Source organism: Podarcis bocagei (assembly GCF_964188305.1).
Source record: "Podarcis bocagei genome assembly, chromosome: 7".
Classification (NCBI taxonomy): Eukaryota; Metazoa; Chordata; class Lepidosauria; order Squamata; family Lacertidae; genus Podarcis; species Podarcis bocagei.
In genome coordinates this window covers 6,509,426-6,534,314 of record NC_138132.1, presented here as the reverse complement: position 1 = coordinate 6,534,314, position 24,889 = coordinate 6,509,426, and the positions used below count along the sequence as shown (strand labels likewise).

Here is a 24,889-nt window from a genome sequence, read left to right as displayed (position 1 = left end):
AGTGAGGTGAGCGCCACACTCCATAGTCGCCTTGGACTGGACTTAACCGTCCAGGGGTCCTTTACCGTTTGACCTTTCCATGCCTTCTCTACCTCCAGCAAATTGCGACAGCGAGGAAGTTTGCCAAATGTGCTGGTTCACGCCGATGCCCTTCTTGAACGGCACTGTTGTGTTGGATGTGTTGGTGGAGAGCAACGGCATTGGTCTCCCTGTGAAAAAGAGAAGGTGAGGGATACGTTTCTAGTTTGTAGACCCAGCAAGAACATTTTCACGTGTGCCAGTATCTTGCTTGTGCCATATTTTTGAATGAAACCTAAAACAAAACAAAACCCGAAACCGTCAGTCTATTACAGAAAGAGAACTGGCAGCAAAGCTCTCTTGATCAGCTCAGCAGAACTGGAACCATCTTCCACCAGTGACAGTTCCACCTGGCTGTGTCTATGGGCCAAGGGGACACAGCGAGGCCTGTTCCATCCTCCTGGCTGGAGCCGACTGCCGTGTGGCTCCTCCCCTCCCAGAACTGTTTCCTGGATTGACAGTTCCATTTGGCCATTATGTAACAATTACATGAATGTGTTGGTAATTGAACTGGCTAGTTTTCCCCTCCCCCCTCCCCCCCTTTTGTATCAAATCTCTGACAGCAAACCATTACGGTATTTTGAATGGAATTGACAGCTTTTAAGAAAAAGTATATAAATGTAGCTAAAGAAAACACATATATTCTTTTTCTCCTTATGTATAGCTTTGCCATAAATATCAATGGCTATGTGGGAATTGTTCAACATGAGGTGAAGATCAAGATTGGAGAAAAGGTAAAATGCTGGGGTTGGTAGCGATCTCAAGTGGCCTTACAGTCTGCTAACCACTGCTACTTGCAGTCTGCAGATGTGGTTGCATTTGCCTGTGGGGGTTAAACAGAGTTTTAGGATCCCATCTTTGGTAGCAGAAAAGCATAGGAATTAGGCTGCAAAGTCTCCTTTTGAGCAAGTCCAGCTATGAAGTAAGCTGGCTTCCTCTTCCTTACCCTGCGAAACAAAGAATCGGGCAACAACTTGCAAAGTTTGAAAATTAGATTTACTTACTTTATAATCATGCACTGGCTCCTAGTGACAGTAGCAGTAAAAACTCTGCAGTCTGCTCTTTTCATCTCTCTGCATATTCTTAGAGACTGGGGGGCGAGGCGGGGAGCTGGTTGCAGTGTGTGCGTGTGTGTGTGTGAGAGAGAGATTCCCTAGATTCCTCTGCAGCTTCTTGACCCCCCTCCTCTCCAGCCTCTGCTTCAGCCTCAGAGTCTGAACTGTACTCTGGAACAGACTCTTCCTGCTCACTAAACCCTGTTGCCCCTCTAGCCTCCGGCACCTCCTCCCCGCAGTCTTCTTCTTCCTCTGACCACTCATCATCGTCCCACCACCAGTCCCCTGGCTCTGAGCCTTCTTCCCCCCGGGAGTTCCCCGGCTGGTGCCTCCCACCGCTCCTTGGCATCCAGCCAGTCCTTGACAGTCCCTGCCTCTGCCCTTGTGGGTGGGGCCTGGCACGGTACCCCTGAAGTTTTACCCTTGGATTCTGTAGAAGATATCTGTTGGTCCCCAGTGGCTTTGGTGTGATAGACAGACTCTCCTCTCTGGTCCCTTCTTACCAAGCACAGCTAGATTCTTTGAAGAATGTCCTGCAACTGAGAGACCCATCGCGTCCCTTGTGGTACACTTATGGACAAGCCCCTGTGCTCATCCTTGGCGGCATCCCACGGAGCAAAATTGTCTTCATGTCGGACTCGATGTTTTGGGATTACATTCCAATAGAGGTAAAGGGGAAATGAGCCCTCTGCAAAGCGCATCTCTGACATGGCATCTCTGTGTTGGCCGGGGTGCGGTGGGGCTGGAACTCCCCCAATGGTTCACACATGAGCTTGGTGCCGGCAAGTGAAGTTGTAGCCATCCAACGGTGGTGGACCTTCGGCAGACCGCATGTTTTGTGCGTAGTGTGTCCCAGGTTAAGTCCCCAGCGTCTCCAGTTGAAAGCAGCTCAAGAGCTGACACCCTTAACACAGAGGATGCCCATTACAGCTAACAAAGCACAGCATTGTGGGAATTCCCACACAACTCTTAGCCTAGTAGGAGCTGAGCCTGTTTCCACCCTTGTCTCTCTTTGTCTCCTTTTCTGCTACAGGTGGGCATTGACAGCTGCTGGATTGGCTCCCTCTCATGCCCACAGGGTACATTCTCCTCTGCCATTGTTGATGCCATTAGTACAGAGAGCACCCTGTTCATCCGGCAGAACCAGCTTGTCTATTACTATACGGGACATTACCCAATCTTGCATGTGAACACCTCTGGGTCTGGTACGTGAGCCTGAGAAGCCAAAAGGCACAGTTTTGTATTGGTTTTATGCCACTTTAACTGTCATGCCTTCCGTTACGGAACAGATGGAATTCGAAGAGATATGCTATGTTGATGATCTCCGGCGAGCTAGGGACAAAGGTGAGAGTTGTTTCCTAGTTCTGCTGGATCTCTCAGCGGCCTTTGATACAATCGACCATAACATCCTTCTGGACCGTCTAGAGGGGTTGGGAGCTGGGGGCACTGTTATACAGTGGTTTCGCTCCTTCCTCCTGAACCGTGTTCAGAAAGTGGTGGTGGGGGATGAGTGTTCAGACCCTTGGGCCCTCACTTGTGGGGTGCCTCAGGGTTCTGTCCTCTCCCCCATGCTTTTTAACATCTATATGAAGCCGCTGGGAGAGATCATCAGGGGGTTTGGACTGGGTGTCCATCAATATGCAGATGATACCCAGCTCTACCTCTCTTTCGAATCAGAACCAGTGAAGGTGGTGAAGGTCCTGTGTGAGTGCCTGGAGGCGGTTGGAGGATGGATGGCGGCTAATGGATTGAAGTTGAATCCTGACAAGACAGAAGTACTTTTTTTGGGGGACAGGGGGCGGGCTGGTGTGGAGGACTCCCTGGTCCTGAATAGGGTAACTGTGCCCCTGAAGGACCAGGTGCGTAGCCTGGGAGTCATTTTGGACTCACAGCTGTCCAAGGAGGCACAGGTCAATTCTGTATCCAGGGCAGCTGTCTACCAACTCCACCTGGTACGCAGGCTGAGACCCTACCTGCCCGCGGACTGTCTCGCCAGAGTAGTGCATGCTCTAGTTATCTCCCGCTTGGACTACTGCAATGCGCTCTATGTGGGGCTACCTTTGAAGGTGACTCGGAAACTACAGCTAATCCAGAATGCGGCAGCTAGACTGGTGACTGGGGGCGGCCGCCGAGACCACATAACACTGGTCTTGAAAGACCTACATTGGCTCCCAGTACGTTTCCGAGCACAATTCAAAGTGCTGGTGTTGACCTTTAAAGCCCTAAACGGCCTCGGTCCAGTATACCTGAAGGAGCGTCTCCACCCCCATTGTTCTGCTCGGACGCTGAGGTCCAGCTCCGAGGGCCTTCTGGCGGTTCCCTCATTGCGAGAAGCAAAGCTACAGGGAACCAGGCAGAGGGCCTTTTCGGTAGTGGTGCCCGCCCTGTGGAACGCCCTCCCTTCAGATGTCAAAACGATAAACAACTACCTGACATTCAGAAGACATCTTAAGGCAGCCCTGTTCAGGGAAGTTTTTAATGTATGATATTTTAGTGTTTTTTGGTTTCTATGGAAGCCGCCCAGAGTGGCTGGGGAAACCCAGCCAGATGGGCGGGGTACAAATAATAAATTATTATTATTATTATTATTATTATTATTATTATTATTATTATGCTCTTCCGTTTTCTCTGGGGGCAGTGAATCCTTAGTCACGTTAACTGCTGTCCTGCCCTCAACTTGCACTGGCTGGACAAGGACAGAATATGGACTAACCCCTGGTTGTGGCAGTGCATCTTGAAGGTGTGCCACTGTGGAGGACCCACAGCACCATGGTTATGCCACTGTAACTGCATTGGCAGCACAGTGCTGACAATGGAAGAGGCAAAACAGCACTGACCGCCAATTGGTGCCTGGGCCCAATTCAAACTCCTCTCTATCCTCTTTTCTATACTATGCATAATTTTATACACCTCTGTCAAGGACAGACCTTTGTCTGTCATATACACCTCTGTCATATACACCTTTTAGGAAATCACTAACATCATCACGCGGTATTAAAAACAGCACAGTGCTGTTAAAAGCCCTTTCCTTAAAAACAGCCAGTTTCCCAAAACCTGCCAGAATGAAACAGGTTTTGGTGGTGGAAGGTGGCAAGGAGCTAGTCAGTCTAGCCTCTCTAGGAAGGGAGCTCCAAATTCTGAGAGGTTCTACCAAGAGGGCCCATTGTTATTGGCATCCATCTGTCTCAGGAGACAGTGGAGTGTGCCTCCAGGAGTGAATTCAAACCGCTGTATGAGCAGTACAGTGGTGCCTCGCAAGACGAAATTAATTCGTTCCGCAAGTTTTTTCTTCTTGCGAGTTTTTCGTCTTGTGTAGCACGGTTTCCCATAGGAATGCATTGAAAATCAATTAATGCGTTCCTATGGAAACCGCTTGTCAGGCTGGCGGTGCGGAGAAGGGCTTTTCTCCCCACCGCAAGCCTTCAGGACAGGTACGGGAACAGAGGGGAAGGGGCGCAGCGCTTCTCCTCTGTTCCCGGGGCTTGCGGTGGGAGGAGGGTTTTTCCTCCCCACCGCCAACATTCAGAACAGCATTCTGAATGTTGGCGGTGGGAAGGAAAACCCTCCTCCCACCGCAAGTCTTCAGGACAGCCATCCGAAGGCTGGCGCGGGGAGAAGGGCTTTTCTCCCCACCGCCAGCCTTCGGAGGAGCCTTCCGAAGGCTGGCGCGGGGAGAAGGGCTTTCCGCCCCACCGCCAGCCTTCGGAGGAGCCTTCCGAAGGCTGGCGCGGGGAGAAGGGCTTTTCTCCCCACCGCCAGCCTTCAGAGGAGCCTTCCGAAGGCTGGCGCGGGGAGAAGGGCTTTCCGCCCCACCGCCAGCCTTCGGAGGAGCCTTCCGAAGGCTGGCGCGGGGAGAAGGGCTTTCCGCCCCACCGCCAGCCTTCGGAGGAGCCTTCCGAAGGCTGGCGCGGGGAGAAGGGCTTTCCACCCCACCGCCAGCCTTCGGAGGAGGTCCGAGGACAGTGGGGAAGAAGCGCTGCGCTTCCCCGCTGTCCCGGAGATTTCCCTATGGGCTTTCGTCTTGCGAAGGAAGCCCATAGGGAAATTCGTTTTGCGAAGCGCCTCCAAAACGGAAAACCCTTTCGTCTAGCGGGTTTTCCGTCTTGCGAGGCGTTCGTCTTGCGGGGCACCACTGTACCGAAGTGACCTCCTTGGGGCACAAGCCTGTGTATGGAGGTCCCCGGCTGCCCAGACGACAAGATTCCCTGGGCAAGATGTTTGGCAGCAGCTTGACTGCAGGAGTTGCCGAAAGGAAGCATACAAGGCACCATCCAACCGTCTTAGGGATTCCACTCCAGATTTGTGTGGGGTTCATTCCATAGCTTTTTCTTCTCCTGAAGATATCCCACAAGGCAGTGGAAGTTGAGGATCAGTGTTTTCCTTCTCCTAGATGGGCTACCTCCCCAGGTTGATGAGCCCCATCTGCCCCTCACTTCCCTCTACAGCATGTGCAGAAACCTCCTTTTTGACTGGTTGAGCCCACTTAATCTGCCACAGTTTGCGCATGCAGGGAAGTCCCTAACTCACTGAGGGTTTGAGACTCATTGGCTACCCTCACCTGGTTTAGCCAGCCTGTTGAAAATGTTCCCAGGGTGTGAGAAGCTGTCACAGGTTGACAGCTTCTAGGAGCCACAGGTGAGAGCTGAGTGCAGGGTGGGGACCAAAGTACCCCAGAAGGAGCACAACGTGTCCCCCACCAGAGGTACTACCCCTCTCCTAACACCCCATAATGCACCCCCTCATAACATTGTAATCTGACAAACCATCTGGCAAACAAGGCTCCTATGCCTTTGCAAGGTGCTTAGAGTAACTGATTGGGACCATCTCTCTCTGGAATGCGCTACCACAAGATGTTGTCATGGACTGTCATAAAGGGTATAGATAACTTCATGGAGGATAGCACTGTCTGTGACCACTAGTCACGATACATGAATGAGAGGTAGGATACCTTTGGATACTAGTCGCCAGGGAACAAAAGGCACAGAAGGATACTTAACTCATACTCCTTGTGGGTTTCCCAGGGGCATCTGGTTGCAGGATCCTGGGCAAGGTGGGGGCTGATCCAGCTGCCAGGCTCTTCACATGTTCTCTTCTATTTCTTTAGACCTCTGGACACGCATATTGAACCATGTCTGCGTGAGAACCTTGAACCCAGTCTTTTTCCCAATGAATGGCTCTGAATATGTGATTGCCCTTGGCGGCGGCTGGCAGGAAGGAGAATTCTTCCTTATCACGATTAGAGGTATTTATCTTGCCCCACGTAGGACTATAGGACAAAATGGATGGGGGCTAGCTTGAGGAGGGGCATGCACTTCCGTTGTTCTGTGCAATGGGGTGTTGAGCAAGACTTGAATGGTGTGGTCTCAGCTGGATGATTGATCAGCTGTCTACCAGCTCCACCTGGTACGCAGGCTGAGACCCTACCTGCCTGTGGACTGTCTCGCCAGAGTGGTGCATACTCTAGTTATCTCCCGCTTGGACTACTGCAATGCGCTCTATGTGGGGCTACCTTTGAAGGTGACCTGGAAACTGCAATTAATCCAGAATGCGGCAGCTAGACTGGTGACTGGGAGTGGCCACCGAGACCACATAACACCGGTTCTGAGAGATCTGCACTGGCTCCCAGTACGTTTCCGAGCACAATTCAAAGTGTTGGTGCTGACCTTTAAAGCCCTAAACGGCCTCAAAGGCCCAGTATACCTGAAGGAGTGTCTCCACCTCCATCGTTCAGCCCGGACACTGAGGTCCAGCGCCGAGGGTCTTCTGGCGGTTCCCTCATTGCGAGAAGCAAAGCAACAGGGAACCAGGCAAAGGGCCTTCTCAGTAGTGGCGCCCGCCCTGTGGAACACCCTCCCTTCAGATGTGAAGGAAATAAGCAGCTATCCTATCTTTAAAAGACATCTTAAGGCAGCCCTGTTCAGGGAAGTTTTTAATATTTAACGCTGTACTGTTTTTAACACTTGATTGGGAGCCGCCCAGAGTGGCTGGGGAAACTCAGCCAGATGGGTGGGGTATAAATAATAAATAATAAATTATTATTATTATAATTATTATTATTATTAGCGAGTCTAGGCCAGAGATGCTGGGTTCCAGAAAGCCGCTTCCAAATAGTAGGGAAATGTCAATTTCTGTAGGATATTGGGGGAGCTTTCAGGTTCATATTTTTAATTCTTTGTTTTTATGGACTGTCCTCAGGTTTTAAGCTACGTTTGCTGAAATGTTTGATAATTTTCAGGTATTATGGTAATTCATAATTGCCTTATTTTAATGCATTTTAAATTGTGTTATTACTGTGTGGATGACTCGGAACATTTCCTGACAAATTGAATAAAGAAAGTGGGTCGGTTGGGGGCAGAGCATGACTTCTGGATCATAAGGAGGGTATACATGTGCTGGCAATGGGAAGCTTTGTCCATTGGAGAGTGGGAAAGGAGAAGCAGTCCACTCATTTTAACCCTACCCATGCTTCCTTTTTCTATATAGATGGGATTGTGAAGGCTTCTGGATCCTTGAGGGAAAAGGAAGAGACAGTATGTGATTTTGTAAGGGGTATGTCCATTTTGATTTTTAAAATGTGCCTCCCACTGGGTAGCCTCCGCAGTCTCGTGCCACTATGGTGAGCTTTGTAGTGAGGGAGGTAAAGCCAGAATGGGCCATATATGTCTTTGTTTCCCTGATCACAATTCAGGACCCAAAATCCAACAATGTACTTGTACAACATGGAATGAGCTGGGTTGGGGAGAGCTAATTTTCTCTGTGACTGTTATTTCTTTATAAAATTTATAGCCTGTCCTTCCGAAGGAATCCAAAATCAACAAAGAAAAAACAAAAACCCCTTAAGAACAATTCTAACACAGATGCAGGCCAGGAATGGTTTCTTTATTATGAATAGCTATTCTGGGCATATCTTATGTATATCTTGTTTATATTGTAAACCACCCTGCGATCCTCAGATGAAAGGTGGTATAAATAATGGAGGGGGGGGGGAAATAACTGTATGCACTTCTGACAATTATTATTTCATAGAATCATAGAATTGTAGCATTGGAAGGGACTCCAAGGGTCATCTAGTTAAACCAGGGGTCTGCAACCCGCAGCTCCGGAGCCGCATGTGGCTCTTTTACATCTTTGCTGCGGCTCCGGGGCGGATACTAGCGAGGGGAGGAGGCGCATTGTGCGCCCCAACACTCCTCACTGTGGCGGGCACTGTACTGGCTGTGACGTCGCATGGGGGCGGTGCGTGCGTTAGTCACGCACCGTCCCGACATCACCTTCCCGCCCGCTGTCAGATCGTGGCTCCGGAGATATATTTGTTTTAAATGTCGCAATGGTTTTGCGGCTCCCAGTTGTTGTTTTTTCTTCGGAAATGGGTCCAAGTGGCTCTTTTTGTCTTAAAGGTTGCAGACTCCTGAGTTAAACCCTTCTATGCAGGTAACTAAAGCATCCATAAGAGATGGCCCTCCAGCCTCTGCTTCAAAAACCTCCTTGGAAGGAGAGTGCACCACCTCCCAAGGGAGTCCTTTCCACTGTTGAACAGCTCTTACCGTCAGAAAGTTCATCCTGATGTGTAGTCAGAATCTCCTTTCTTGTAACTTGCACCCACTGATTTAGTTCCATTACTATGGAGCAGGAGAAAACAAGCTTGCTCCATCTTCCGTGTGACAGTCTTTTAAATAATTGATTTTGGGTTTGGTCAGTCAACTGACCAAAAAATGAGAGGCAAAAATACAAGATGGGGGACACCTGGCTTGAGAGCAGTACATGTGAAAAGGATCTAGGAGTCTTGGTTGACCACAAACTTGACATGAGCCAACAGTGTGACGCGGCAGCTAAAAAAGCCAATGCAATTCTGGGCTGCATCAATAGGAGTATAGCATCTAGATCAAGGGAAGTAATAGTGCCACTGTATTCTGCTCTGGTCAGACCTCACCTGGAGTACTGTGTCCACTTCTGGGCACCACAATTCAAGAAGGACACTGACAAACTGGAACGTGTCCAGAGGAGGGCAACCAAAATGGTCAAAGGCCTTTAAACGATGCCTTATGAGGAACGGCTAAGGGAGCTGGGCATGTTTAGCCTGGAGAAGAGGAGGTTAAGGGGTGATATGATAGCCATGTTCAAATATATAAAAGGATGTCACATAGAGGAGGGAGAAAGGTTGTTTTCTGCTGCTCCAGAGAAGCGGACACGGAGCAATGGATTCAAACTACAAGAAAGAAGATTCCACCTAAACATTAGGAAGAACTTCCTGACAGTAAGAGCTGTTTGACAGTGGAATTTGCTGCCAAGGAGTGTGGTGGAGTCCCCTGCTTTGGAGGTCTTTAAGCAGAGGCTTGACAACCATATGTCAGGAGTGCTCTGATGGTGTTTCCTGCTTGGCAGGGGGTTGGACTCGATGGCCCTTGTGGTCTCTTCCAACTCTATGATTCTATGATTCTATGAACTACCTACAAATCCAGCTAACAGTTGCGTTCTCTGCAAGGACAGCACGTGGGACTTTGTCAAAAGCCTTACTGAAATCAAGATACACTACATCCACAGCAGTCCCCTGATCCACCAAGCTTGTAACTCTATCAAAAAAAGAAATGAGATTCGTCTGGCGTGACTTGTCTTTGAGAAACCCATGCTGGGTCTCAATAATCAAAGCGTCCTTTCCCAAGTGCTCACAAACCAACTGTTTAATCTTCTGTTCTAGGACCTTTCCTGGTCTGTTTGAAGACCTTTCCTGGTAACGACATCAAGCTGACTGGTCAGGAATGACCTGGGTCTTCTTTTGAATTTTTGAAGATGGGGACAGCGTTTGCCCGCCACCAGTCGGCAGGGATTTAGCATTCATTTCCTCTTCCCAGGAAATCCTGGGAATTGTAGTTCCTTGGGAACACCACTAAAGATTTCACCCAGTGTACTTAAATAGCTCCACTAAAGGATGATTCCCAGAGTTCTTTGGAAGATGACATTTAAGCTGGTATAAAAATCAACATATGGGTAAACAGAGACATGGCATAATAGTAGGAGCAATGTGGTCTGTTCAGAGTGGCCAGCAGGAAGATGTGCTCATGCCACAAATGCAAAACCTACAGTGACATCTCTTTAAATAATGCAATTTTCCCATTGCCCCCATCTTCTTCTCCCTTCTAGCTTCGGCATGCTCCATCAAATGGGCCACTTACTCCTTGGCTGATAACCGGATATATTTGCTGGTGCATGAGACGGGAACAGACAAACACACCATTGTGGTATACTTACTAGGTTAGACTGGCTCTCTTAAGCGCTATTCGTATTGTTTATTGTACTTGAAATTCAACTTGTTGGCGTTAAAAAAATCAAAATCCAATCTATTCTGGCAGGAACCTGTCTAACAATCATGACACAAAAAGAGAAAGGGACAGATAAATAAAGAGTAAAATGAGCAAATTCAGGTGCACTGAAGTTACCGCGCCACATGCTAGAAGTGCCAAAATGTGATTTGGGGGCACAGGGGAACTGAAGGAAAATAAAATATCATTTGGAAAAGATGTTGAAATACTGAGACCCTTTCCACTGCGTTATTGTCCTACTATATTGTCTGAAAGACATTATAAGGAACGAGTGTGTAGAAATGGTTTCCTGTTCATTAGTTGCAGCCAGAGGTTTATGCAGTGGTACCTTGGTTTTCGAGGGTCTCGGAAGTCAAACGTTTAGGCTTTTGAATGCCAAAAACCCGGAAATAACTGCTTCGGTTTTTGAACGCTTTTTGGAAGCCAAAATTCTTCCGGAAATGCATGCTTTGGTTTTTGAACGTTTCGGAACCGAGGTTCCACTGTACATGGGAAAATGGAAAGTGGCAAATGTACCATCAAGTAAAGATTGGTATGATAAATTAAAGAGCTATGCTTTTCATGGCTGAATAAAGCTACTTTATTAGATTTAGAGAACGAAATCAAAGGCAGGATATCCACAGGCAAAAATGGATTAATTTTATCGATCATGAGTTGTTATCAAATGTATGGATTCACTGTATTCTGATAGAAGGAAGCATATATTAGTCCAAGTCGATTGCTGTTGTACTCCATAGAAAATTCAGTTACAAGCATAATTTCAGTCCAACTAATTGTAATTACTGGTATACCATCTGTTACATCCTTTTCTTTCCCCCCAAGCTTATGCATAAATGGAATAAAGTAAATAAGTAGGCAATTTTAACATTTGGATGTTTTCTCTGCTCACTTTGCAGATATAGAGCATTTTGAATTTATTTATCATATTCCTGAAAAAGTTCCCAAGGGTAAGTTAGGCTGCAGCATTTGAGACAAGGCAGAATCTGCTGCTACTTGCACAAGACAACACTTGTGTACTCTGTGTTAAGCCACAAAAATTAACACCCGGGCTCCAAACTTGCTAGCGGAATTTGCAAATTCTATTTCTCCCTTTATTGTGCATTCAAAGGTATGGGGGCGGGGATGGCAACGAAACCCTTGACCCTTCTGATTGCAAGTACAGGAGGATAGTTAAATGGCAGACAAGTTGGAAGGGGCGTTGAGTATGTATTAATCCTGGAACTCTTTGCCAAAACCCCAACTTCTCTTCTTTTTTCTGTTACAGCCTCTGATAAAGGGTTTGTGTTGTTGCTAGGACTGGAGCATTACACAAACACAACCCTTATACCGAGAGGTTTGGCTTTGAACCCCTTCAGTAATATATTTTACATCTGGGGGAATGCTATCTTGCAAAGGTAAGATTCCCTGCGAAAAGCCTGCTGGTGTGAATATGGTTCCAACACCTTTCTGTTTATATTACGTTCATCTTTAGGAAATACTGCATCTAAAGGCGACCAGAAATTCCAAAGAGATTGGAGTAAAGTTATTTGAGGATATGAAAGATTATTGCAAAAATGTGAAGACACTAGCAGGACTGAAATAAATCTTGTAACGTAATGAAGGACAGAAACTGGCAGTTGAAATGCGCATACAATTTAGTAGAAATGGGAAAGCCAGTTGAAGGGAAGGAGGGAAGTCACATGCTCGGCGGAGCAAAAGTATTTGATATGTATTTGAAAGGTTATATTCTGTGTTTTTGAAAAAACAAAAACAAAAAAGTATGTCAAAAAAAGAGAAAATACTGAATCTAGTGCCCAGAAATCTAAATCTGCACCCTAGTAGCAATGGACTTTCCTACGATGTCGACCATAATTTTTACACTCTCTTGGCTTATCTTCAGTTTTCTCACAGTGCTGTTTCTATAAAGCTTGGAAAAGACCAAAAACAACAGTATTGTGGCACCTTAAAAACTAACCATTTTATTATGGTATAAGACAGGAGCTGCCAAACTGATCCTCATTCCACCAGTGGTCCTCAAGCATCATTCAGTGGTCTGTGGTGTGTCTGTGGATTTGTGGTTGAAGACAGGAGACAGCTCATCCATTGCATTAATATTCATATAGATTTTATTTGTATTTTTATTTCTTATATTGCATTACAATTTGAATTCTATGGTATTCCTATTGTAATGCAATGCGTGAAACATGTGAAATCAAACCTTTATTAGGCATTATGCAAATAAAACCGTAAGAAGGAAAAATAACATGTAAAAGCCTTGAAATATATATAAAAAGGCAGCAGTTGGCTACAATCATATATATATATATACATATAAAATCAGTGGTTTTCCTTGTTAACCTGCTCCTTGGAGGACTGCAGCCAAAAACTCGGCTACCCCCGCCGTAACCCTTTGGTCAACGTCGGATAGGCAGAATCCCGCACATTTACCTTGCTGGGGTTCCAGACCACCCAAAAGAGGGGACAGCACGCGTTGACGGAGCGTACTGTACAATGGGCAATGAAAGAGAATATGCTCTACAGTGTCCGGGACATTCATAGAGCATCTGCAGAATCTCTTGTTTCTAGGGATGTTTTGATATCTTCCCCAGACAAATGCTGAGGGAAAGACATTCAACCGGGCCAGCATAAAAGCCCTACGTTGGGCTGGGATTATTAATTTAGTGACGTAATTGACTCTGCTATCTAAGATATTTAAATCATAGAATATGGGGGAGCAAATTTTGTTTACAGCCGCCATAATATTTTGTCTCTCCACATCCTTTAGTCTAGCTAGGATATTTTGGAAAATGTATTGCTCATTAGAATTATACAGGGGCTCCAGCTCGATGCCTAAAGATTCAATCTTTTTTTCGAGGTACTGATACCATCTTGATTTATAGGAGTCCTTGAGCAGATCAGCGAGCAGGCTTGATGGAGAGCAGCGAAAGTGGCAGCGTAACCAGTACTTTATTGAGGTGGACCAGGCCCAATATTCCATTGTGTGTAGTAATGCAATGCACTACAACATATAAGAAATAAAAGAACCCATAGAAATTATGCAGCTTCTAGCTCGGTGTATTACAAAACGGTAGCACTAGGAGAAAATGATATTAAAGGTTCTGCTAGGATCTGCAAAAGTTTTCAAGTGGTTGGGGGAGGGGGAGATGTTGGGGAACTGTTGGCATAAAGTTTTGTGGATCACAACCCACTTCATGAAGTGTACTGGTAACAACCGTTTTGCACGGAAGTTGCGTTTCTAACTGCTGCGTGCGTAAGTCCATCTTGAATCCATTCGCCCCCTTTTCCAACCACTTCCGGATTGCAGCAATTTTCGCTTGTTAATTAGGTGCGTGTAAAATGGTTGTTGCCTCTGTTATAAGAAAAAACCTTCTCCTTTTCCCTTATGGGGTACCCAAGAGCCCGTATAGAGTCCTTATGTAGGTTCTCTATCGGTAGGAGAAAATAACAGAGGCCAGCCAGAGAATATTGAGAAACAAAGCAGCTAGTAAGCCTGATCTTTATTAAACTGTTACAACAGGGTCCTCACTCACCACATGCAGGAGGGAGGAAGAACCCAGAACATTGGAGTGCAAGCTCTTATATAGACTTTTGAAATTGCCCACCCTGGAGCCCAAGACCACCCCCCTGAAACATCATACATACATCACAGAAGGAGGCGGTCAACAGCAGAAATCCTGTTTGCCAGGGTACCTGATAATGGTCACGTGAATCCAGGTCACAGTCGCACCCTATTCATACACAGATACGCCCTTAAGACAGGATTTGTGAGCAAAGAGGCAATGGGGAGGTTTTCCCATTTCCTTTGTCCTTGCAGAGAAACATTTGAGGTCAATTTTGGGAGAGTCAAAATGGTTTCAGGACTTTTTTTCCTGTACGGGACTTGACATCTTTCCGCAGGGCCTGCAAGACAGAGCTCTTCCACTTTGGTCAGGGCACAGCCTGACTCCCTCCTTTGGCAATCTCTACAGAACTTTAGCTTAATGGTTGCCATCAATTTGATTTTAATTAATTTTTATAATGAAATGTTTTTAGAATGTTGTACTATTTTATTGTTGTTAGCCGCCCTGAGCCCGGCTTCGGCTGGGGAGGGCAGGATATAAATAAAATTTGTTGTTGTTGTTGTTGTTATTATTATTATTATTATTACTGTTTCAGACATGTGGTCTATATATTGATGTATGTATTTGCCTGGTCCATTTGTGAACATTTATTTTATATCTTAGACCAGGGGTCAGCAACCTTTTTCAGCTGTGGGCCAGTCCACTGTCCCTCAGACCATGTAGTGGGCTGGACTATATTTTGGTGGGGGGGAGGGGAGGAACGAATTCCTTTGCCCCACAAATAACCCAGAGATGCATTTTAAATAAAAGCACACATTCTACTCATGTAAGAACACCAGGCAGGCCCCACAAATAACCCAGAGATGCAATTATATAATTGAGAGAGACCCAATTATATAATTGACTTTTTAGTTTTATTCTTTGTATAGCGTAGTGTTGTTTTATTGCTATGGCCGATGGCTGATGCAAATAAAGATTCATTCATTCATTAACCCAGAGATGCATTTTAAATCAAATGACACATTCTACTCATGTAAAAACACACTGATTTCCAGACCGTCTGTGGGCCGGATTCAGAAGGTGATTGGGCCGCATCTGGCTCACGGGTCTTAGGTTGCCTACCCCTATCTTAGACCTTATACTTCTCATAACAGCTCTAATACCAATTACTGCCCTAGATTGCTGCTTAGAATCACTTGTTAGAAGGGTTGACTTATTGCCTCGTTTTAGTTTTGAGCCTAGCGCAGGGTTGACCCTGACAGCCGCCTCCAATATTTACGCTGTTAAGGGAGGTTGTATGAAACACTCTTCAATAGATAAGCCAGACTGTCTCTGAGGGCTCTTCCACACTTCACTTTCGCTTGTGCGGTGCCTGGAAAGCATAGGTCTGAGCAGTTTCCCGCTTGCTCCATTCCTTTCCAAGGGAAAACTTTAGTGATAGATCAGAGCAAATGTGAATCTGGAGAAAACTCAAAACTGCCATTTGCTCCGACTGAGCAGTAATGCAGCAGGAAGTGCAGATAAGCCCTAAGTCAGGGTGGGCCAACTTTGGCAAGACACCAGATGACAACTTGAGAAGTGTCCTACCAGTCATAATTAGGCCGGTGGACTGGATTGTAAGGCTAACAGCTGCTCCCGTGTTTGACTTGACACAGTAATGGAAGTCGGTTCACAAGATGGGCAAAATAATATGTTGTGACTCCTATTTAAATGCATACATTTGCTTTTGCTCCAACCAAAATGTTGTAGGAGGTGGGGATTCAAAACAAAGATCTCTTCTCGTTTTCTTTGCAGCAATGACAAGCAGAGTTATATATATCTCTCCAGCTTCCCGAATGATTCCCCCATCAAATATTTCGTTCAGTCGTTTACTGGGGAAATTGCCTTTGTGACTGACCGAGAGGAGGTATGTCAGCTTATCTTTCTCATGGATCCAGTGGCTGGCTGTTCTAGAGCAGACATGTCAACCAGGTCAATCGTGATCTACTTGTCGATAGTGAGGTGTCTCTGGTTGATCCTGGTTGATCTTTGGATCCGCTGACTGATCTCCAAAGAAAGAAAGAAAAGCTCAGCAACGCTTGCTCTCTAAAAAATCTCAAAAACTCTGGTCAATCTTCTAATGACAATGGGTAAATCACTGCCAGTTCTTTTATACTGTGAGTAGATCGCAGTCTCTTGGGAGTTGGACATGTCTGTTCTAGAGGAACAGGGCTTAATATTGCTGAGGAACGTATGATTTCTTTCTTTTTCATAACCTTTATTTTGAAATGCAAAACAATACAAACAGGACAAAAGGCATCGGCCAACAGGTACAAAACAGTTTAGTTAAACTATTTGTAGCCTACCTTTCTGTCCTTGTGGGATTCTCAGGCTGGCTAACAAATAACACACACAGACACAGCAAACTAATGAAATTATAGCAGAACAGCAAGTGGCAGAAATAAAGGATATTTTAGGAATTTATAAAAAAATTCCTTCCAGTAGCACCTTAAAGACCAACTAAGTTAGTTCTTGGTATGAGCTTTCATGTGCATGCACACTTCTTCAGATAACATAAATTCAGGAATTTATGTTAGAGCCATTATATAAACCAAAGATTTCATAGCTTGTAGTGTATAATCTAGCCCTATCCATGTTTATTCAGAAGGAAAGCCCAATGATTCCAACAGGATTTTTTTCAGGTGTTGTGTTCCCCACCCATCTGGCTGGGTTGCCCCAGCCACATTAAATAACTACCCTACACAGGGCTGCCTTCAGATGTCTTGCAAAGGTTGTAGTTACAGATAGGTAGCCGTGTTGGTCTGCCATAGTCAAAATAAAAAAATTCCTTCCAGTAGCACCTTAAAGACCAACTAAGTTAGTTCTTGGTATGAGCTTTCGTGTGCATGCACACTTCTTCAGATACACTGAAACAGAAGTTGCCAGACCCTTCTATATAGTGAGACGGTGGGGAGGGGTATTACTCAGAAGGGTGGTGGGAATGGGAGATTGGCAGATAGCTGAGATGAGCCTGTTGACGACTCTTAACGACTGTAATAGGTCTTACAGGAAAAGGCAAGGGGTGAGAAGGTGAGAAATGGCTTAGTCATGTATAATGAGATAAGAATCCAATGTCTTTGTTCAGACCAGGTCTCTCCATGGTTTTAAGTTTGGTAATGAGTTGCAATTCAGCAGCTTCTCTTTCCAGTCTATTTCTGAAATTCCTTTGTAGTAAAACAGCTACTTTGAGATCTATTACAGATCTCAAAGACCTATAAGACTGTAAGACCTATTACAGTCGTTAAGAGTCGTCAACAGGCTCATCTCAGCTATCTGCCAATCTCCCATTCCCACCACCCTTCTGAGTAATACCCCTCCCCACCTTCTCACTATATAGAAGGATCTGGCAACTTCTCTTTCAGTGTATCTGAAGAAGTGTGCATGCACACGAAAGCTCATACCAAGAACTAACTTAGTTGGTCTTTAAGGTGCTACTGGAAGGATTTTTTTTATTTTGAAAGGTTGTAGTGTTACTTATCTCCTTGGCTCAGGGGTCGGATAACTAGACCCTCCAACATTTTTCCGATGAAAATAAGGACATGTTAATGCAAGTGAGATTGCTAGTCTCTTAATCATTCTGCTACATTATCAACCCAGCTGTGTGTGTTTGTGTGTGTACACACACACACACAGAGCACTACATCACTTGAGCATTACTTTCCCTCCTCTTTCTAGATTTGGGTTTCCAAAGAACTTGGCACAGAGATTAAAAAGGTATATCCATCAGAAGCCTGGGATGTGTACAATTATTTGCAGGTGATGAGAGGCTCACCACATTACAGCTTGACCCTGAAACATTCCATACTCACCATTTTCTATGTTGATGGACATTTGGAAGAGGTGAGTGCATTAGGCTGTGTTTGCCTTGTCGGGTAATCCGGGAGGTAGCTGGTTTGAAAAGGTAGCCAGGACACCACTCAAGGCATGTGTGGTGGTGTGGAGGCGCTTTCTTGAATCCGGAGTCACCAGTGCTATTTTTCTAGAAAAAGAATGCCAGAACTCTCTGTGAATGGCTCCCTTGTTCTCTTATACAGTGGTACCTCGGGTTAAGTACCGTATTTTTTGCTCTATAGGATGCACCCGACCATAGGATGCACCTGGTTTTAGTGGGGGAGAACAAGAAAAAAAAATTCTCCCCCTCTCTGCTCAGCGCCCCTTCAGCGAAGTGGCAGGAGAAACGGAGCCCCTTCCATTTCTCCTCCCGCTTTGCTGAAGGGGCGCTGCGCAGCTCTCCCTCTCTGCTGAAGCCAGGAGAGTCTTGCTCTCCTGGCTTCAGCAAAAGGAACCTGAAGCCTTTGGAGCGCAGCGCGAGGTCTCACTGTGCTCCAAAGTCTTCACGGATAGCCACCAACCCCTCTCGCTTTCCAGGCTTCAGCGAAAGCAACATGTAGCCTCCGGAGCGCGGAAGGAGCGCTCCCTCTGCGCTTCGGAGGCTTCGTGTTGCTATCGGCGAAGCCAAGGAGCCTGCATTCGCTCCATAGGACGCACAAACATTTCCCCTTAATTTTTGGAGGGGAAATAGTGCGTCCTATAGAGCGAAAAATACGGTACTTAATTCGTTTTGGAGGTCCGTTCTTAACTTGAAACTGTTCTTAACCTGAAGCACCACTTTAGCTAATGGGGCCACCGCACTGCCGGAGCACGATTTCTGTTCTCATCCTGAAGCAAGGTTCTTAACCTGAAGCACCTTAACTCACAACTGCCGCTCACATCCTGATCTGAAACATTTGGAATTGAAAGTAACACTGGGATGTACAGTCTTGCTCTTGCTCCCATTGCTGTGTTGCTTGGATTCTCATCACATTTGCAAGACAAAGAGCTGGCCAGCTGCTCAGGTTGGTGGCAAGGTTTTCTTAGCAGCAGCAGAGCTGCTAGGGCAGTTAGGGACCAGAGGTGGACAAACTACCCCAGAAGGAGCATCATGTGTCCCCCACCAGAGGTACGACCCCTCCCCTAACACTCCATACACGTACATCCCATTACATTATCGACGTGCATCCCATTATGTAACAAAACACTAGAGGAGAGGTGATAAATTTAAAATGTGTTTTGTGTACCTGATTCCTCTAAATCTGTTAACCCGGGCTTCTTTTCTTTCAGCTGGTTTATTTGGCGGATACTGCAGACAATGGAAGATTAGTCAGAAGGCAATTCCCTCTGAGTCATGTCCTTACCTATGACCTGTTGATAACAACCCCTAACAAAGAGATGAAACACAAGTGAGTGGAACACACAAAGTGTGGTGTCATCACGTTTGAACTTTTCTCAAACATCTGGCAGGGCAGAAGTAGTTTGGCAAAGGCTCTTCAAAGTCTCAGGCTTACTGTCTCATTCATTTGCAAGGTACCTGGGATCCATTTCCTCTTTCAAATCTTTTTTCTATCCTCTCTCTGCAGCTCTTGCAACAGCAGACTATGGATGATGGGGGCTCTTCACCTTAGATTAGAGGCCTTGCTCAGGTCTCCAGTGCTTCTCCTCAACCAGGGGAAATAACTGGTTGCAGGAGCAGCTAGCAGCGAGGGGTATCATCTCACACCTGACCTCCAGTCATCTGCAGCACTGTACTTTTCTGGGAAGGGGTGGTGATAGCAATCTTGGCAAAGCTTCTGCTTTCAGCCATGTTAACTAAGACGATCAACTTTTATTTCACTGTAATTTGTAGGGACGCGGGTGGCGCTGTGGGTAAAACCTCAGTGCCTAGGACTTGCCGATCGTATGGTCGGTGGTTCGAATCCCCGCGGCGGGGTGAGCTCCCGTCGTTCGGTCCCAGCTCCTGCCCACCTAGCAGTTTGAAAGCACTCTTAAGTGCAAGTAGATAAATAGGGACCGCTTTATAGCGGGAAGGTAAACGGCGTTTCCGTGTGTTGCGCTGGTGCCGGCTCGCCAGCTGCAGCTTTGTCACGCTGGCCACGTGACCCGGAAGTGTCTTCGGACAGTGTTGGCTCCCGGCCTCTTAAGTAAGATGGGCGCACAACCCTAGAGTCGGACACGACTGGCCCGTACGGGCAGGGGTACCTTTACCTATACCTTTAATTTGTAAGTATTTTTCTGCACACTACTTTGCTGTATTTGCTGCCTGCACTGAAATGTAAGTAAACCTTTTTCATTTATGTTACTAAAAATGTGTAGTTCATTCTCTGCTATGGGGATGAAGAGGGGAAGGTCAGCAGACCACATAAGAAAAAGCTAGAAAGATAGAACTGCCTAACGCACAGGCTTTAATAAGCTGCAAAATTAAAAGTGTTCTTATTCTGCTAAAAAGGCTTCACTTTTTTTATTTCTCACAGAAACATGGGATAGGAGGTTTAGATCTAAATCTATGGATTTAATCCTTAATTCATCTCCCACAGTATTATGCCCTGAAATTTTTGGATAGAGGACAGAGGCTATAGGGCTTGGGGGTTGTGTTTAGAATGTGCTTTTTGTATGGGAATTTGCAGTCAAAATAACTTTGCTTGTTTTGGTGAATAAGGATATGAAGGGGTTAAGACTCACAGAGTTCCTGATGACAAGAGAAGGCAGTGTGTGACATCACTTCCTTTGAGTTCTCTGGTGTGATAAAGGCAAAAGGGTTTAATCTTTTCTACTTTCCCCTGCTTCAGAACTCAGCCCACCATGCTTCTGAGGCAGACCTCTGTTTGGTCTCTGCTTCTTTTTGAATTAAAATATATATTTTGTAGGGATGCGGGTGGCGCTGTGGGTTAAACCACAGAGCCTAGGACTTGCCGATCAGACAGTTGGCGGTTCGAATCCCTGTGACAGGGTGAGCTCCTGTTTCTCAGTCCCAGCTCCTGCCAACCTAGCAGGTCAAAAGCACGTCAAAGTGCAAGTAGATAAATAGGTACCACTCCGGCGGGAAGGTAAACGGCGTTCCCGTGCGCTGCTCTGGTTCACCAGAAGCGGCTTAGTCATGCTGGCCACATGACCCAGAAGCTGTACGCCGGCTCCCTAGGCCAGTAAAGCGAGATGAGCGCCACAACCCCAGAGTCAGTCACGAGTGGACCTAATGGTCAGCGGTCCCTTTACCTTTACCTTTATGTATTTTGTAATCTAGAATTTGCCTGCCTTGTTTTCATCACTGTTAATTGCTAGAATCAGGTGCAAGACCTTATGTAATTAACCACTATTTCATAATCTGCAGCCTGTTGCGTGATTCTTTTAATTAAGAGGGAAAGGGAGAAAATCCAGCCTAAATAAATTGCAACAAGGCTACACAGCCTAGTCCCAGATTTTCCACTTTAATGCTGCAAGGGATGGTGTTTTAAGCTCTCGAACTTTCTACTCACACCGCTATAAAATCCATCCAACTGTTTGTTCTTAGTGGATTAGACTACATCAGATTCGCCCACCTTTGCCCATTTGCTGTTGTGCGCTATGTGAACCTACCTCAGCCACAGGAATTCACCCGGATGGAACATTATTTTGCTATGCCTCCTGAGATCATGGAAAAAACTGGCTTTCATGATGAGAAGTCGCTGATTGTGTACCAGGGACTCGTCTATCAGCTGCTCCAGTTGCACTCATCTTACCACAGAGTGAGGATACCTTTTGTTTATTTGTGTTTCTCTTTTGAGGGGCTGAAAAGTCGCTGGCCTCAGAACCACCACAAGACACAGGCTTTAGCGTCTGTCTGGCAGCAAAGTCCTCAAAGCTAAGTCCCACCCCCCCAATCCAAAACAGCTGTTGAAACTAACAATAAACCAGCAAAAAGAAAATTGTGCAAAGGCCTTTATTTTTTTAAAACCAGCTGCCTAAAACAACCAAGTGATTGCATTCTTCATGGCAAAGCATTCTGCTGTTTGCGCCACAAAGGCACATGTTGCTTATGCAAATTAAAGTAAGCAAAATAAAGGTCGCTATCCCTTGGACTTACTATTTAAACACAGGCCTCAGCCAGTGGAACCCCTGATCCAGCATCTATTTCTGGGCACTCAAGCTGAATTGTAACGTTCCTGAAGAGCAGGGGTCGGTACGGTTTACCTCGCCTGGGCCGGTTCACTCCAGCAGAGATCCCTCTGTGGGCTGGATTGTGTGTGTGTGTGAGCATGCGCAACTGCGATTTCCGGTGTCTGCGCAGGCGCCATTTCTGGCCCTGCAGAAGCAAGTCCCCATGCCACGCTGCGCCGGTTTAGCACAGCACGCAGGGACTCGCCGATTGGGAGGCTTGTGGGCCGGTTAAACGACCCCCGTGGGCCGCTTGTGGCCCATGGGCCTTAGGTTGCCTACTCCTGCTGGAGAGCATCCCAGGATGTTTTGGAGAATGCTGTCTGACATCATAGAAGGAGATCCAATGTAGTAGGCCCCCCTTCTGACCCTGTCGGCCTCTCTGAAGCCCTGGCTCAACTGGAGTTATAGAACCTCCATGTAGGGAATGTGATAGGAATTTTGAGGTCTTAGATATATGGTAATGTAAGGGAAAAGGGCAATTTTTGTTTACAACAGGAAGCAGCTGGAATCTGAAGCCCCCCCTGCTGCTCTGATTTTCCCTCCCCCTCCTCGAAATTGGGATAAAAATTTAACTACACATTTGAGCACCTCTAAACTGCTCCCTCTCTTTTCTTGCTAATGGAAGGAAAAACATTTGAAAGCTTTTAAAAATGCTTTCTGCAAAGGTCCCTACTGTTTGCTTTAGTTCAACAGTGTTGGATGAGGCAGCTAAATGACCTTTGGGTTTCCTCCCCCCCCCCCGCTTTTGATTACATCCTTCTTGTCCAAGTGAGAGATGCTTCACTCATCATCATAAGCATATAAGAATCTTCTGTCTCCACTGTCTCCTTAAATAGAGCAGCAGGCCTCCCACTTCCAGTAGTCAGAGAGAAGGCCTATGTAAAGTTCTAGCCTCCTATAACTCTAAAATGTTCCAATCTAATAAGAGCATGAAAGGGTTAAACCATAGGCTAAGCCTGGAGAAGAAATGAGTGACCAAGCCTTTGGTATCTTTCATTCCCCATGTGGACTTCAGTATGTAAGGAGCTCTGAACTGGTCACTCCAGCCTCATGACTTTAACCAGCATCCTTTGTTTCATAATAGTAATTACCGTATTTTTTGCACCATAACACTCACTTTTTTCCTCCTAAAAAGTAAGGGGAAATGTCTGTGCGTGTTATGGAGGGAATGCCTACGGGTGGCATGCCTACGGATTTTCCTCTAAAAGCTACGTGCGTGTTATGGTCGGGTGCGTGTTATAGAGCGAAAAATACGGTAATAATAATCGTAGTAGTAGTAGTAATACTAATTTATTTATACCCTGCCCATCTGGCTGGGTTTCCCCAGCCTGCATTCTCTCTAGAATTTCCCCTCTCTATCAACAGTTTAGAAACTTTTACCTTCTGTAACTACACAGTGTTTTAAATGCCTGTGCATCTTTTCTGACCGCTGTATGGAAAAGCACATGAATCTGACCTTTGAATTTTGTAAGTAAACCTTTTTATGACTTGCCAAACATGTGGTCTGGCTCTATGCCAGGGAAGTGGGACAGATGGAAAGAGCTTCTAGAAGGGGACATTTTGGGACTCAAAAGGGCACATTTTAAAGGTTTCACAGACTATATTTCTCTCCGGCATGTTTTTGTGATGTTAAATCTCTGCTGGGCTTCTCCCACCAAACTTGGGTCTTGGCTTCCAGGATTCCAACATGCCAGCTTACTATCTCTCATGCCACCGTCTGTCTTCCTTCAACCCCTTCCTCTTAGGAGCTGCCACCACCTGCCACTTCATCCACCCAGATCGGTTGCCATGACCTCTGCTTGGGTGGACCACAGCAGGGAGGTTTCTATGCTGTCCCACACGAAATAAAATTGTATATTATTTCTGCATTTCTAAACAGGTTTTGCTGCTAATTTAGTGATAGTTTTTGTGCGCCTGTCTGTCTTCAAACTCACCCTTACCAATTCTTTTTTTCTCCCTAGGCTTATGCTGACCCAGTCCATGACCCCACATGGAGATGGTGGAAGAACAAGAAAGAGGATGCGGTAAGAACAAACATTTTGAAAAGCATTCCTTAGATACAACTGCCCTCACCACTCCATGATTAACATTAACCTGGTCTTAAACTTTCTTTTTTTTTAATAAGTATTTTATTAAGTTTCACAATAAAAAAGCGTACAAAGACAAAGAAAATACAAAGTCACAAAAAACAATACAATACAAAAATGCAAACATTAAACACATCAAAAAAGAAAAAAGAAACAAAAGCACATATATCAACAAAAAACAAAAATTTCCCTCTTTCTTAATTTCTCATCTTCAGTTAACTTATTTTCCCGACTTCCTCACGTCTCCCATTCTTGTATCCCTTTTTAGAAATTAATTCAGCAAGTTCATATCCCATTAATTTATCTGTTGTTAATCCGATCTTACATTTTACTTTGTTGCTAAAGCCCCTGCAATTCATTTCAATGTCCTTAACATTCATAAATTTTACAATATTTCTGCAAATAAATTTTAAATTTCTTCCAATCTTCCTCCACCGTCTCCTCTCCCTGGTCTCGGATTCTGCCAGTCATTTCCGCCATCTCCATATAGTCCATTAGTTGCATCTGCCAATCTTCCAAGGTGGGTAGATCTTGTGTCTTCCAATGCTTTGCGATGAGAATTCTTGCTGCTGCTGTAGCATACATAAAAAAAGTTCTATCCTTCTTTAACACCAATTGGTCCACTGTGCCCAGGAGGAAGGCCTCTGGTTTCTCTTAAACTTTCTTTTTTAAGTAAAAAACCCAAAATAAAGTGATTTTGATATTCAAGGAGAGAGAGGAATACTGTTGTGTTTCCTGAAGACACCATTTTTTTTTTGACTGCTTGCTAAGGGATTTGACAGTCAGTTGATGTGTGATAGACACAC

The 24,889-nt window shown here is 45.7% G+C and overlaps 1 protein-coding gene across 4 annotated transcripts in view; it reads left to right on the top strand.

Annotated features, from left to right (window-relative positions):
- CATSPERG (cation channel sperm associated auxiliary subunit gamma) overlaps nt 1–24,889 on the top strand; it is a 48,249-nt gene that overhangs the window by 9,005 nt on the left and 14,355 nt on the right. For all 4 annotated transcript variants that reach the window (XM_081200168.1, XM_081200167.1, XM_081200169.1 and 1 more), the window contains 14 exons: nt 99–225; nt 743–812; nt 1,646–1,801; nt 2,167–2,338; nt 6,238–6,375; nt 7,617–7,682; nt 10,272–10,382; nt 11,347–11,397; nt 11,715–11,844; nt 15,805–15,916; nt 17,725–17,889; nt 19,150–19,268; nt 21,371–21,584; nt 23,958–24,020. In XM_081200168.1, coding sequence (XP_081056294.1) covers nt 99–225; nt 743–812; nt 1,646–1,801; nt 2,167–2,338; nt 6,238–6,375; nt 7,617–7,682; nt 10,272–10,382; nt 11,347–11,397; nt 11,715–11,844; nt 15,805–15,916; nt 17,725–17,889; nt 19,150–19,268; nt 21,371–21,584; nt 23,958–24,020 — 1,694 coding nt within the window. The remainder of the gene's footprint in view (nt 1–98; nt 226–742; nt 813–1,645; nt 1,802–2,166; nt 2,339–6,237; nt 6,376–7,616; nt 7,683–10,271; nt 10,383–11,346; nt 11,398–11,714; nt 11,845–15,804; nt 15,917–17,724; nt 17,890–19,149; nt 19,269–21,370; nt 21,585–23,957; nt 24,021–24,889) is intronic.